The sequence below is a fragment of the Coenobita brevimanus genome, chromosome 42, assembly GCF_032717465.1.
Source record: "Coenobita brevimanus isolate Jiangsu-jjx chromosome 42, ASM3271746v2, whole genome shotgun sequence".
NCBI lineage: Eukaryota > Metazoa > Arthropoda > Malacostraca > Decapoda > Coenobitidae > Coenobita > Coenobita brevimanus.
The window spans coordinates 6932673-6949256 of record NC_136995.1 but is presented as its reverse complement, the minus strand read 5'-3'; the positions used below and the strand labels follow the sequence as shown (position 1 = coordinate 6949256).

The 16584-nt window shown below is 42.8% G+C and overlaps 1 protein-coding gene across 1 annotated transcript in view; it reads left to right on the top strand.

Moving 5' to 3' along the window:
* LOC145397679 (protein amalgam-like) overlaps positions 1-16584 on the top strand; it is a 127523-nt gene that overhangs the window by 1714 nt on the left and 109225 nt on the right. The window contains exon 2 of the mRNA XM_080270716.1: positions 1655-1804. Coding sequence (XP_080126842.1) covers positions 1655-1804 — 150 coding nt within the window. The remainder of the gene's footprint in view (positions 1-1654; positions 1805-16584) is intronic.

Sequence of the window (16584 nt, the reverse complement as noted above, 5' to 3'; positions counted from 1 at the left end):
TCCTTCTGTACAACAAAGTATTTTTCAATTTACTCAGGATGCTATAAGAATATTTCATGCAAATTAGGAAGGACGTTTAATAATGAAGAGGTTAATGAGGGATATGTCTAAACCTGCACTTCAACTTGGACTGAACTGAATCACCTAGGGGTAGCAAGAAGAAAAAAGAAAATTCGTCACGGAACTGAAGGGTTAATAAAATGCCTTTCAATATATGTTATTTCATACAAGGCCTAGGTAAAAAAAAAAAAAAAAAAAAAAGTAAACTTAGCAATGCTCAGAGAAGACTGGTGAAGAAAATCAGGCATTACATGGAAGAATAGTATATGTGAGAACTTTTAGGTAAAATGACGAATGCAAGTAATATGAGCAGTACACCCTAAAATTAAACAGCAGATAAATAAAAGTTCACGTTTTTGGTGGAAGATACAACAGATGGAATATCACATTATTGATAGGTAACCCATAAATGAAGGCAGAGGACGAGAAAGAGAAAACAAAACTGAATATTCAAAATAAAGTAAAGGCTGTTCCGTGAGGGATTATATAGTGCACGACAATCATTCAGCTTACATCAAATTCTGTGAAAGGTGTCCTCACTGTTCAACGGAGCTTTCTCTATATCACAGTCCTTGGAAAGGACAATTTTTCTAGGCCGTCCACCGAGTTTTTTTTCTTTCATGAAAAATAGTCTTGCACCACTGAACGCTCCCTGCAATAATGCTTAATAACTGACTCTTACGTAAGGCAGTATGCATGTTGTGTGAATGAACAATACTAAATCCTTTCCTGAGGAGAATTCGGATAAATGTTTCAGAGATGATTTACTGTCAGTCAACGGGGTGACAGAATAACCTCCCCTCACTAAGAAATGTGGTACGCATATTGCTAACTTGCAGTTCGAACTGCCACTTATCTAGTATGTGTTTCGCATATTCCTACGAATCTGTCTAATGTATAAACTGCAACACCGTAGGTCGTTAAATCATTTTCAAACATATTTCAAGCTTTGGTAGGAATGCAGTGTTACAACTATTCAGTGATATATGACTTATACTTCAATACTGTGGTAACTGTGGAGGTAATATTCTTAGATTTTTGCTAGGAATGCATGAAACTTGTCAGCAGCCAATATTTCTTTGTGGAAAAAGACGGGAGAAGCTTTCGTCAAGCAGCAGACTGATGATAGTGGTGGTGGTTGTGGTATATAAATAGACTGACGGTAGTAAATACACTGTCCAACACACACGGAAAGAAGTGCATAAATTCATAGAGGCAGGGTAGTCAGCATGTTCCGTCCCCTATCTTGTGTGAAAGGGACGGCTCAGTGTGTTGGTGTGAGGAATGCACGCACTTGAGCATGCTTCATCAATATATAAATTAACCATAAAGCAAAGGGGTGAAAAAAAGGGGGGGAAAGGGACGTGGGGTTTTAGACACTTCAAAGCTAGGGAAAGCAATACACACTAAAAGGTATGGCGAGGGTCATTGGAAGTGGAAAATAGTGAAGGACAGATAATACGGGTGAAGCTAACTGAGCTGTCGCTGCAACACAAGAGTATCCTGTAGTTGAGTGGCACACTGAGACATGCAACATACAAACCACCTTGTGTGACAAAAATTATTCTTATTAAATCAGTGTTGTGTTCCCTAGGTGTGCCTACGACCTACCTGGAGTACTACGACTACGACCCCTATTTCCCCGATCATGGCACCGAGCCTCCTAACTTCACTGCTCGGCCACAGACCTTCACTGTGGAAATGGGCCAGTCTGTCATCATTCCGTGCGACTACACGAACGCAGGTTTGGCTATGTCAGGCTAGGATGAGTTAGTCTCTCCCCTGTCCTTCTTCCACTTGATGTTCATCCTTACGTGTTCTGCCTCCCTCTATTTAGGTGGGTTTTGTGTCTCTCCCACAATTAGAATTGCTGAGATAGTAAGCAGGTACTAAGTCTTCTCCCATTTTTACTCTTTTTGCCGTATAATACTTGCTAACTCTTCTTTCAGAATTACTCTTATTCTTAACGACATGCAGAGCCGTATTTCAGAGTCCTTTCTATTTATGTAGCAATGTTTGCCCGCAAAAATTTGTGGGACTAAGTAGGCTAATAGTCTTTCATTCATAATTATAATGTTTGCAAATACAACTATCTTCTTTTCCATACCGTTATTGAGGCCACAATGACCAGTTCTGACCAAAAAGTAGAGAAATTATTTTCGCATTTTTTTGCGGGATGAGATTTCCGACGTACGTATACGTCATGTCAAACGTAATTGCTAACATATATGTTTGGTATATTTCTGACACTCCCTGCACTTACCCTGACTTAATGCAAATAGAATTAGGTCTATATCTATTACAGTTCTCCTTAAAGAAATGAGCACATGCACAAACTCACATATAAAAAGCTTGGCTTTATCATTAAGATTCCTTCACCATACACAAGTTTGATATATTATTATATTGTTCATAAAATAGCCAGAGATGGTGCATGAACACTGAAATCATCAAGATTTTATACGCCATTGGAGAGTTGACAGGGCATTAAATGAAAAGAGAATACTTGAAGGAGGAAAATGTGTGTGTGTGTGTGTGTGTGTGTGTGTGTGTGTGTGTGTGTGTGTGTGAATTTTTTTTGTGTTCGGCACTCTGCACAGACGTAGCAGCATTTTTCCTGTTGGCCAACAGTCCTATATGTCACACACCTTCCTATGTAACCACTTCGGTAGTAATACCCACCATACATATTCATTACATGCAAGGTCTGTCTTACACAGGACTGGGGTTAATGGAGAGGCTTTTTTGACATGTCGGTGGATCTTGTGGAAGGTCAGAAAAGTCTGTTTGACGAAAGTCAGTTAATCATACCGTTCATGGCAGGAATCTGGTCTCAGACTAGAGTCATGAGAGACAGCAGAGGGTCTTTACAATTACTGCCCATCACCTCCCTCGTATAACTGTGACAGGAGAAACAGACATGATCATGGACAGAAAGTAATGGGTGAATTAATTAAGCCTGCCACATCATGGTGAAGCACGGAGAGGACAGCAGCAGCAGCAGTAGCACGGGGCAAGCATCGCTAATAGAGGACTGAAATTTGTACTTTTTGACAGGATGGGGTCTCAAATAGCCTTTAAACAATATTGTGAATATCTTTTTCCTTGCTATCTGACGATTTTAGTAAGCTGAAAAGAGGCTTTTCAAACTGAATGGGTTGGATAAACCCTTCACTAAACCTTGCAGTACTAATACACTATCTTAAACCGAATATAGCAGCCTGGTGGTTATAACACTAGATTATACATGGAGTCCTCGAGCTGAAAAGTTACGGTTCCGCAGCTGCAACAGGAGCCCACCTAGGCATCCTTACAAACAGCAAACTCCTTCAGGTCGCGGCAGGGATGTGAGGCTATGTTCTGGCAGCTAAGGAGGCTATATAACACCTCTTTCTTAGCGATCCAATATGCATGCTACACACTTATATTCTGTTCTATATTGTTTTAATATTTTCAGTATAAATACTGTTTACAGACATAATATATACGTAATTATCAGCTCCTCATATTAATACATGAGTATGAATGAAGTGCTATACAACCCCCTTGACCCATATGAATGTAATTATTTACGTTCCATTTCAGTATAACTAATGACGAGTGCAATACAGCCTCCGTAACCAACGAGAAAGTAATTGTTAACGTCCCAGGTTAATATATGAATTGTAAGGATGAGTTATAGAGTCCTTTAACCAATGATAAATTGGCCAAAGACTGGCATCTACAGCAAATCTGCACTCCTGCTGTTTATCAACGTCCTCTCATCAGCTTCCAAGTACCCGGTAGTGACTGCCCTACTACCTCACCAGTATGTCGACCATCCTGTTGGCATTAAAAGACGTGTCACATGGACGTTGTTATTCGGAATATTTCCCAAGCAATTAGCTCTTGGCGGCGACTTTTAGGAGGTTGGTGCTGAATTTTACACTCTTCTAGTCAGTCTCTCATTCTTCATGCTTTCCACATTGCCAGAACATCTCAGAGAATTTATCCTAATTCTTTCGGTTATATCCACCTGAGGGTGGGAGACCAAGGAAAGATGAAGGGAAGAGGTGGAGAGAAATATGAGAGGAAAGTGTTTGAGTTTGAGGCAGCTCAATGGCAGAGGACAGGGTGACATGGAGGCGTTAAGTTTGTGACCACTCCCCACTATACTTAGGTGTCTGGCTATAGACAGACAGATAGTTGTATGATAATGTTCCATAAAGTTACCAAGAGGATACTGCTGAGATGAGTTGCCAGGGAAGTGTCGCCAGACAAGTACAAAAGCACTACGAGCGGAAGCTTCAGGGTCCTTCTGGTGATGTTCTTTGTGTGGTGTGGTGTGGGAGAGTGATTATATGTGGTGTTGCGTGGTCTGGCTTTGCTGAAGGAGCTGAAGTCTTCAGAAGGGATGCACGTCGCTTCCGAAAATTTTTCGTGAGAAACAGGTGGTCGGAGCCGTACCTACAGGTGTTCCAGCACCTAAAAATCCTTTTGTGTAACGCCTCCTTAACTGCCCTGCCTGAGTTGCCAGTTGGAGAGACCCAGTTTGGATCTCATTTGAACAGCCGGAAACTCACTAAGAAGGTGCTATAGAAGGTGCCGTAGACTTCTGCGGTAACCCCTGATAATTTATAAAGGCGGCTGTACAGGTAGAATAGCAAGCAGGACCTGGCACCATCAGTAACCATGCCCATTGAATACCACATTTACTAACCCCCTCACATCAATTCCTTGGACTATGCTGAGACTTTTGACACTCTACTATCACTATAGTCGCGGCGCACGACTCTCAGTTTGTCATTATCGTACCCTGGAAACCTACCATTTGAAAGTGAATCCGATTTCGTATCATGGTAAACACGAATCATATTATTATGCACGAATATATTATATACGAAGATTATTATACATGAACATATTATACACTAATCACGTGCATCTCATATTATACACGAAATCAGACGCACTGTTAAGGGGTAGGTTGCCAGGGCACGATAATAACAACCTCAGAGTCGCGCGCAGCGACTATAGTAGGCAATCCTGATACAGCATCAGTACGGATCTCCGATGCTAAGATCCTAAGCAGGAATACTAGGCACCTGTGGAAGTAGCTGCCTGCTTCATGAGACTCAGGATCATACTAAGACAGGCAGGAAAGACCCTGCAGCTATTGCACTGAAGCAGGAAATAAACAGTAAAAGCATCTCGTCCTAATGAGAATTTGAGGTCCAGTGGGGAAACTTGCTATGGCAGATCTTGAACTGGGAAAGAAGCTCCCTGTAATCACATTACTGTGTATGGATGTACAGCATGACTATCTCACCTGTTTCGTAGAATGAATATTGCCTTCTACTCACCTTGCTGTGAAAAGAAGATACAAAGTAATCAAACCCATATCCCACTACAGTCCCTATGTCAGGCGTAAAATACCTAGATAGTGTAGAGTATATTTAATTGTTAGGACCAGCCTGGAACTCCCTTATAAGCTGTGTATTGTAGGAGTACTCCCCCCCCCCTTTCCTGTGGCAGGGGGGGACACAATCTGGCCGTACTGTCGGGTGGTGCTACCACATTGCTGCCAGGTTGTGTTAGGAAGAATTCTGCCACCGTATTCCCTGCGTGTCGTAAACGGCGACTAAAAGGGGCGGGGTGAGGGGACAAGGGACCCCCTCCTCTAATTTTATAGTTCCTGCAATGAGACAGGGCATAGAAAGGGATGTGGGATTGATTTATCCCCGTACCCTGAAGATTGGGTATATGAATGTGCGTGGATGTAGTACGATAGAGGATAAACGGGCAGAGATTGGGAGAGTGTTTGTGATAAAAAAAAAGTTGGATGTGTTAGCTTTGAGTGAAACAAAGATGAAAAGGAAAGGTAAGTTTAAGTTCGGAAGTGAGAATGGAAGTATGTCAGGTGTTGATAGAGGAAGGGCGAGAGAAGGTGTGGCCTTGTTAGTGTGCCCGAAAGTGCAGCAGTATGTGATTGAATGGAAGGAGATGTCATCGAGACTGATGTGGGTGAACGCGAAATTTGGATGTGACTTGTGGGTATTTGTGAGTGCATATGGACCTGGTAGTGAAATGGATGTAGAATAGAGGGAGTCTTTTTGGAATGATGCTGATGAGTGTCTGCAGAGGTTTGGAGCAAATGTGAATGTGGCAATGATGGGAGAAATGAATGCTAGAGTGGGAAATGTAGCAGTTGAAGGTGTAGTTGGTATGCATGGTGTGCCCGGAAGAATTGAAAATGGGAAACGAATGAAAGGGATGTGTGCTGAGCGAGAGATGGTCATTGGAAATACCTTGTTTGAGAAGAAAGATATTTATAAGTTTACATGGGTGAGACAAGAGGGTGGAGGGGTTGGTGACAAAGCAGTGGTGGACTATGTGGTTGTGTCCAGGAATGTAAGAGGAAGATTGTTGGATGTGAGAGTTTTGAGAGAGGAGGGAGGAGTTATGTCTGACCACTACCTGGTGGAGGGAAAGTTGAGAGTAGGTATGAGGTGAGTGAGAGCTAGCAAAGTTAGGTGTGGCAGGGAGGTTTTGAAGATGAGTTGGATAAAAGAGAGAAAATTATAGAGTATCAGGAGAAATTGAAAGATGACCAGGAGAATGGCAGTGTAGAGGAGGAATGGTAGTTGTTTAAGAGTGCTGTGGTGGGCCATGAGGAAGAGGTGTGTGGTGTGAGACGAGTCGGCGGTGGTGTAAGAAAGGGAAGTGAATAGTGGTGCGAGGAATTAAGTATGGCTGTGGCTGAAAAGAGACATGCATATGAAGTGTGGCTGCAGAGGAAGGATGAGGTGTCATAGGAGAGATATAAGGAAAAGAGGAATAGCGCGAGAAGGGCTGTGCATGATGCTAAAGTGGCAGCAGATGAAAGGTGGGGAAGGCGGTTGAAGTGAGAATTTTCAGCAGAATGAGAAAGTGTTTTGGAAGGAGGTGAGAAGGGTGTGAAAGGGACAGTCTGGGAAGGAAGAGCGAGTAAAAGCAGAGGATGGAAGGATGTTATCTAAGACGGATACAGTAAAGAAGAGATAGGAGGAGTATTTTGAAAGACTGTTAAATGTAGAGGAGGAAAGGGAGGCTGAGATTGTGGCAGATGGAAGGGTGCGAAGAATAAATGTTTTGGGAGAGATGAATGATTCTATGATCACGATGGAGGAAGTGCAGAAGGCAGTAAAGGAGATGAAAACAGGGCAAGCTGCAGGTATGGATGGGTGTGCTGTGGAATGCCTGAAAGGTGGTGGAGTGGCTATTGTTGAGTGGTTAGTAAGATTGCTGAACGTGTTCTGTGAGCAGTATGGTGCCGATTGTCTTAGAAAATGGTTGTGTGGTTCCGTTGTCTAAAGGTAAGGGTGGTAAGTATGAATGTGCTAGGTTTAGAGGTAAAGTCTGTTGAGTGTTATAAGTAAGGTGTATGGCAGAGTGTTAATTAAAAGAGTTATAGAGGGTACGGGAGGGGGGGGGGGATTGGTGATGAGTAATGTGGCTTTAACAGTGTGAGGGGATGCGTGAATCAGGTGTTTGCTGTGAGACAAGTGTGTGAAAAGTATTTGGCGAAAAGTAAGGATCTGTTTTGGGCGTTCATGAATTTAGAGAATGCTTATGACAGATATGATAGGGAGGCTTTGTGGACTGTTTTGAGATTGTATGGACTTGAAGGTAGGTTGTTAAAAAGAGTGAAAAGTTTTTATGTACATAGTAGAGCGTGTGTAAGAGTGGGAAATAGTGCAAGTGACTGGTTTCCCGTTTTCCCGTGAGCATGGGGCTGCGGCAGGGATGTGTGATGTTGCCTTGGTTGTTTAATATTTATAAGGATTGTTTTGTAAGGGAGGTGAATGCGAGAGAGTTACGTGGAGGCTTGAGTCTGGTGAATGTTGATGGTAGAGAGTGTAATCTGAATCAGTTGGTGTTTGCGGATGATACTGCTCTACACTCCATTTCGCCAAGTTTGGCATCATCAGTGATATCCTCAATGCCTGTAGTGTTGATGTAAATCCTCTGCACTAGGTAAACCTTTATTATGTTTTACCTTGAGAACCAATGTATAAAGGCAATAAACAAAGGTGTCTCCAGTACTGAGGACCTTTATCAATGCTACAGGCGTTGAGGACATCCCTGATGGTACCAGATTCGGTGAAATGGAGTATAGTGGCTGATTAGGAGGAGAGATTGAGACAGTTGGTAGAGGGATTTGGAAGGGTGTGTGAAAGGAGAAAAATGAGAGTAAATAACAATAAGAGTAAAGTGATGAAGTCTAGGAGGTTGGCAGATGGTAGGAGTTGCTTGAGGAGGTAGAGTGTTTAATTAGGGTCACATGTTGCTGTGGATGGAAGAATAGATGCAGAAGTGAAGCGGAGAATGCATGAAGTAGGAAAGGTGCTGGGAGGAATGAAAAAATGTTTAGATGTCACTTGCTTAGAATGGATGTGAAGAGATGCCTGTGTGAGGGGGTAGTGGCACCGACTACATTATATGAGGCTGAAACATGGAATATGGGTGTGGCAGAGAGAAATTTGAATGTAATGGAGAAGAGGTGTCTGAGGAGTACCGGTATGTGTGGAGTGACACGTATGGATCGAGTAAGAAATGATGAAGTGCGAAGAAGAACTGGAGTTATGTGGGAGATGGCTGATCGAGTTGTACAGAGAGTATTGCGATGGTTTGGGCACATGAAGAGAGCTGATGAAGAGCGACTGGTGAAAAAGATAACTAGATCGGATGTGGGAGGTGTAAGGCTGAGAGGAAGACCACGAATAGGATGGATGGACAACGTGAAGGGAGCGTTAGATGCGAGAGGGATGATTGTTCAGCAAGGAAGAGTGGCTGCACGTCATAGGATTGATTGGAGAGATATTGTGAATGAATAAATGGTGACGCGGCCGTGAGGTGATATTCTCTCCCATTTGATCTGATCAACTGATCAGGTCTGGTGCCGGTAAGGGGATGGGTCCATTATGATATGGCAGGGGTAAACCAACTCTGTTGTCGGGCCCTGATGCGGATGTCGCTGATTGCACTGCGCAGTTGACCCCCATCCTGTGTAGTGGAGTTAGGATCTGTCCCTTCTCTTGGGACTATGATACTAATAAATGTGAGTGTGTGGATGAGTAAATTGGGAGTGTGCCGCCCTGTCCCGGCTACCTCGCTTTCTTTGGGGGAAGCAGCCTATATCTATCTATATCTATTTATCTATCTAGCTATATATTGCCAAAGGCCTTAATCCCGTAAGGGGTGCCCACAAACTTATCGCCTCCATGTCACCCTGTCCCCTGCCATTTCGTTGCCCTGCTCCCAGCTCACACACCCCCTCTTTAATATACCTCTCCACTCCGTTCCTCCGTAACATCCTTGGCCTCCCCCTCCCTCTCCCCCCCTTCACCTCACTCACATACACTCTCCTCGTCAGTCTCTCACTCCCCATCCTCTCCATATGGCCAAACCACCTGAATGTGTTTCTCTTAATACTTCATATCACATCCACATCCACACCACAACACTCCTTCACTTCCTTATTTGTTAGTCTCTCCATGTGACTTCACATGCTCCGCTCAACTAACTCATTTCTACTGCTCTCACTCTTGACTTCTGTCCCTCCAACAAGGTCCAAGCTTCACTTCCATACGTTAGAGTTCGTATCACAATACTACCATGTAATTACCTTCTCACTTCTATGCTCATTTCCCTGTTTCTTATCACTGCGTTCAAGGAACCAGCAACTTTTCTTCCTTGTCGTACCTCTTCAAGCACTTCATTCTCTAGTCTTCCATCCCTACTCATCACACTACCCAAGTAATGAAATGCACTCACATTTTCCATTTCCTCACCATCCAACCTCACTGTACATTCACTGACTTCACTTCTCTCGAAGACTATCACTTTACTCTTCCCTACATTCACCTTCAGATTCCGTTTCTTAAACACACTCCCAAACTCATCCACAAGCCTTGCAGCTGCCCTTCTTCTTCATTAAACAACATAGTATCATCTGGAAACAACAGTCCAGGGAGTTTCCAAACACTGCCCTCTCTCATCAGGGACGCTCCAACATCCACTGCCATACCCTGTTTCTCTTTTATTACCCCATCCATATATAGATTGAAAAGCCATGGAAATATGACACATCTTTGTTTCAATTCAACCTTCAAATAGAAAAATTCATTTAGTTCACTATCCACACGCACTGAAGCTTTAGCACCCTCATGCATAGTCTTCACGGCCTTCAACAACTTCCCATCTACTCTATATATTCTTAATTCTTTCCACAATCCTTGTCTATCCACCCTGTCATATGCTTTCTCCAAATCCATGAAGGCCGCATACAATTTCTTTCCCTTCTCTAGAAACATTTTCACAAAAGATCTAAGAATAAATATCTTATCTACACAAACTCTTCCCTTCCTAAAACCTCCCTGTTCTTCTCCAACTAATTCCTCTGTCATCTCCCTAACTCTGTCAGTAAATATCCTACCATATACTTTTCCTATTACACTAAGAAGACAAATGCATCTATTATTACCTCACACTTCTTTTTTCCTATTTCGTTTGTGCAGAGGAATAATTATACCTGACTTTCAATCCTCCGGGACTCTACCTTCCTCCCAGGACAATCTGCACATCTTCCACATCCATTCTACTACTATCCCTCCCCCATGCTTCAGCATTTCACCACGCACTGCATCAATTCCAGGGGCTTTCCCCATTTTAACTTTCTTCATTGCTTCCACAACTTCCATCCCACTGATTTCTTCCTCTCTTCTCACATCCCTCCTTCTCCCAGCCATTCCCCAGCCACTTATATTGGCATTATTTTCATTCTCTATGTTCAACAATTCCTTAAAGTGTTCCTTCCATATGCTGACTTATTCTCCCTTCTCCACTATTAATCTATCATTTTTATCTTTCACTCCCCACCTAACTACTGTGGCACCCTGTCCAACTCTCTGTACCTCTTTCCAAAGCATTTTTTTACATTCCTTCCACTTTACACCCAAGATCCTTAAAAATTCCTCATGTACTCTCTTCTTACTCTCTCTTACTAATCCTTTCTACATATAACTCACTCGTCCGTCTCTCAACTTCTTCCACACCCCCGTTTCTCATCTACTCACTATATATATGCTTTCTTCTTTTGTGCCACAACCTCTCTCACCTCTTCATTCCACCAAGCTGTTCCCTGCACCCTCTTTCGTCTTCTCTTCACCTCACACACCACCTCACATGCTGGACAGATTTCATTAGTCAATATCTTGAACACAGCTTCCACATCTCCTATCTGTTTCAGTCCATATTTACCCAATCCCTCCTCCACTTCCCTCTTATATTCTGCCATTTTTCCATGCTCTTGTAACCTTTCCACCTTGCTTGTATCCACTATATATATATATATATATATATATATATATATATATATATATATATATATATACTGTATACAGTTACCCATATATACAGATACATACAAATATATATATATATATATATATATATATATATATATATATATATATATATATATATATACACACACACACACACACTACCATGCATATATACAGACATACTTTCACTCAAACGTATATATATATATATATATATATATATATATATATATATATATATATATATATACACACACACACACATCCATGCATATAAATACAGACATACTTTCACTAACACGTACATATATATATATATATATATATATATATATATATATATATATATATATATATATATATATATAATTTTCATTTTTTTTTAATTTTTTATTTTTTTGGCCTTACATTATAAACAAAAATGTCTACTCTAAAGAACCTGAAACTAACCACCTAACTTACAAATCACTAACCTATACTGAATCCTAAAGAGACAAATAACTAAACCTACACTAATGGTAGAAAGGCCTCGACCAAGAGAACACCATCGACTGCAGATATGTAATGCCTCTCTACATTACACACCTGCACTCATCACTTGGTGACTGTCAGTCGAGGCACAACCTAATGTAGGGGACATCAATATATGAAAGAGAACCAGACAAGTCAGGAACATTTCCATATACGTCAGCTGTCGCCCCTAATTGGTAACTTCAGGAATATAGTATAATGTATTTACATAACATGTACAAAAAGTGAAGAACCTCGCCCAACAGACCATCATCGACTGCAAGTGCCCAATACCTTTCTATATTGCACACTTGCACTCATCAGCTGGTGACTGTCAGTTGAGGAACGGGATTTAGTGTAGGGGACATCAATATTAGAAATAGGTCAGTGGGAAGAGGAACTATTTCAAATACGTCAACTGTCAACCCTAATTAATAGTACAATATATACATATTTACAGTTGATAAAAAACGATAACCATACAGTAAAAAAGTCACATCAATCTGATCAGTCCGGTCTCTCTCAAGAAAGCCATCAATTTATCAGTCATAACAATGTCCCCATCACCCAGGATGGTGGAAAGGGTGAAGGGGACGTCTATTGCGCCGCAGCAATTTATAAGTGGTGAGCATGCACTAGCTCGCAGCTAGGCCAGACGAGAATTATACACAAAACAGCTAGTTCCTCAGTCTCTCCTCCCACACTCCAGACATTATAAATGTCGCTGGTGAATACTAATCCCTATGTCACGCGACTCCAAGCTCCACCCAAGTAACTGATTAAAAATAATTTTAGTCACACCCACGTCGAGAGACAGCAAACTAAATTAACTAATACTTCATAAATGCGGAAGCAATGAACAAGCGAAAACAAGTACACACACACACCCTGTTAACACGCACACGCTATACATAATACACAGAAAAACATATAAATTCCCACACACGTAACACACCCACACCTAAGAAACAATTTTCCCTTAGGAAAATTCGTTCTTAAGAACGCGAAAAACAATCAGCGATGACATTATCAGCACCCATAACATCTAATATCTAAATGAAACTGCTGAAGGAACAAACTCCAACACATCAATCGCTAATTCTTCATCTTCAAATTATTCAGAAATTCGAGTGGGTGATGGTCAGTGTATACAATGACAGTAGGTCGAAATGCATGGACATACACAGAAAAGTGCTGCAGGGAGAGGATCAGGGCCAATAATTCCTTTTCGATAACAGAATAATTATGTTGAGAAGCAGAAAACTTCTTACTGAAATAACAAACAAGATGCCCTACGCCATGATCGTCATCCTGCATTAACACAGCTTCAGCACCCACTTTACTAGAATCTAAAGCAAGTTTAAATTAATGTCTTATTAAATTTTGGTGCAGCCATAACTGGGTAATTACATAAGACCTCCTTGGCTGCATCAAACCTCTTCTGACACTCATCAGTAGAGAAGTATTTTCTATCTTTCTTAATTCAGTGAGAGGGGCCACTATAGTTGCAAAGATCTTCAAAAAACGACGGTAGTAACCAGTACTGCCGAGGAATCTCCGAAGCTCGTACCTGTTTTGTGGTGCCTGAAAATTCTTTATTGCTCTGCCTTTGAGTCAGAGGAGTGTACACAACCATGACCAACCACAACTGAACTTGTGCACAAACAAACTCGCACTTCTTTAAATTCACAAGGCGAGCCTTGGAAAGTCTGGACAGCAGAACACCTAGTTCTCTTAAGTGGCTTTCCAAATCATCGGTAAATACTACTACATCATCCAAGTATACCACACAATGCTTCATACCACTGACAACCATGTTCATTAATCGCTGGAACTTTGCCGGGACGTTTTTCATACCATACAGCATCACATTACACTGATATGTTTGTCCATCTGCCACAAAACATGAAACTTCCTTAGCCCGTTCGGTCAGTGGCACCTGCCAGAAGCCTTTCTGGAGATCTAACTTGCTGGTATAACTAGACGAGCCGATGCGATCGATGCAGTCCTCAAGCCAGGGCAATGGGTACGTATAAGTCTTGGTTAGAGTGTCCACCCGTCTGTAGTCTATGCAAAATCTTGCAGTGTCATCGGGTTTAGGCTTCAAAGTAACAGGAACTCCAGGGACTAACACAAGGGGATATAAGCCCATAGTCCAACATGTAATTGAGCTCCTGACGCAGTACGTCAACACGCTGAGGACTGACTCGATAGGGGGGCAACTTCACAGGAACAGCGTCACCCACATCCACATCGTGCTGAATCCAGTCGGTCTTCCCAGGGGTACTGCTCAATACTTCCTTGAAAGTCGACAAAAGGGCAACCAACTGAGATGCTTGGTCCTGAGGTAGATGTGCTAACTTGGAGTTGAGAGTGGACTCCACTTCATCATTCTTCACCCAACTACAATCTGGAAACTCAGAGTCCACCTCAAACAAGCCACTATCAGCACCCTCCTCAGCAGCAACAGCAGTAGGGGAGACAAGGTGTACGGGAACTGGAGAATCTGATGCACGATGGTACGGGTTCACCATGTTCACATGGCACAGTTGGTGCTTCTTGCTTCTGTCAGGGGTCTCCACCAGGTAGTCAGTGTCTCCAACACACCACACTACAGGGTAAGGACAACCAAACTTAGCTGCCAGAGGTTGACCTTGCAGTGGCAGCAACACCTAAATCTCATCTCCGACCTTAAACTCCCTCAACCTGGCCTTTTGATCGTACCACACCTTCATGTTATCTTAAGTTTGCTTGAGATTTTCCCAGGCCAGCCCCAGAGTCTCATTCAGACGGGTCTTGAAGTCCTGCACATAACGGAGTAAGCTCTTGCTCTCAGCGAGGTTACTGCTCCAAGTCTCCTTAACCAAGCTCAGAGGACCCCAAACTCGATGGGCAAACACGAGGTCGTTAGGAGTGAAACCCAAACTCGCCTGGGGTACTTCCCTCGTGGCGAACAGGAGAAACGGCACACCACGGTCCCAGTCCTTAGAGTGCTCCAGACAGTACTTGTGGAGCATATTCTTAAGAGTCTGGTGGTAATGCTCCAAGGCACCTTGTGTCTCCGGATGGTAGGCACTGCTCTTGATGTGTGTGATGCCAAGTTGAGCTGGCACCAAACCTCACAGGGCAAACCAAACTTTGTAAATAAATCTAGCAAAACTCTAACCACTGTCTTTGCCTTGGAAGATCGTAAAGGTATTGCCTCAGGGTACCTCGTGGAGGGGTCAATGATAGTGAGCAAATATGAGTTACCACTAGAAGTTGGGGGCAAGGGTCCCACCACATCAACAACTAACCTGGAAAAGGGGGGTCAATGGCAGGAATGGGAACAAGAGCAGCTTTAGGGACAGACTGATTCAGCCTACCCACTACTTGACAGGTATGACAATGTTTGACAATCTTAGCCACACCCGCTGCCATGCGGGGCCAGTAGAAATCCGCACACAGCCTTTCCATGGTCTTTCTTACACCCATGTGACCTGCAAATAGAGTAGAATGGGCCAGTTCAATTAACTCCTGCCTACGCACATTAGGTAGTATGATCTGATGGTAGTCCCACATCCCATCATCTACATTCAATGTGGAGGTCTCCGCTGTCTGCACAAAATCTCATCTTTCACATAAAAACATCCACCCTTCTCCTTCTCAAAGTAATTCACTGCACACAACTTCGATTTCTGAATCTCCTGGTCTCTAGACTGCAACTCCCTTAACTTCTTAATGTTCACCTCCTCCAATGGAACAGGTGGAACTTCTTCCAAATAACCCATAAACGTATCTGCCAAAGATAGCTCATTGTCTGATTGTTTTGTGTCCTCCGACACAGGACTAACTGTTGCCTCTGGTACAGTGACGTTGGGCACACTACCAGCTACCCTTTCCTGTCGACTGCTCTCTGCATGTGACATAGACCTAGTCACTGCACAAACTGGGAATACCTCTGCATCATTGGGATCAACCTGCAGAGGAACTTCGGGTACTGGCACCTCTGACAAAACTGGAATGGTGATCTCCTCACCTCTCACTAAGTCATTCCCAAGTATTAAATCAACACCACTCTCAGGTAAATAATCTACAACACCCAATCATGCCGATCCATCAAACAACTGACATTTAACCTCACAAGAAACTAGCGGTACAGTCTTTGCACCTGTTACTCCCCTAATCAGAACAAACTCACCTCCTGCAGCATCAAAAACTTCATTATCTTGCCTTACCCAAAAGGAAATTGAACAACCAGTGCCACGAAGAATGCGTACAGATGCTGCACGCCATTCACCTTCACCGAACCAGAATACAGGTAGGGGACATATGAAGAAGCAGGGGCAACACTGCTCGTCACCACCTGTACCACACCTCCTGAAACAGTGGGTTCCGACACAACTGTGGCCTCCTTCTTCCGACCTTCTGGAACAACATCAACCCTAGAAGGGGGTAAAACATCATACTTTCCCTGACTGACAACAGTGGAACCAACTGAAGGGGTAACCATGGGAGCGCCACGAGAAACAAAGCTCACTGGCTTCAAAACACCTGACTTTCGCCAACATCTGTCCATGGTGTGACCTGGCTTCTTGCAATATGAACAAATAAATGGGCAGTGTGTAGGTTTTGGGGAAGTGTGAGGTGTATCAGGTTTGGGTGTGGA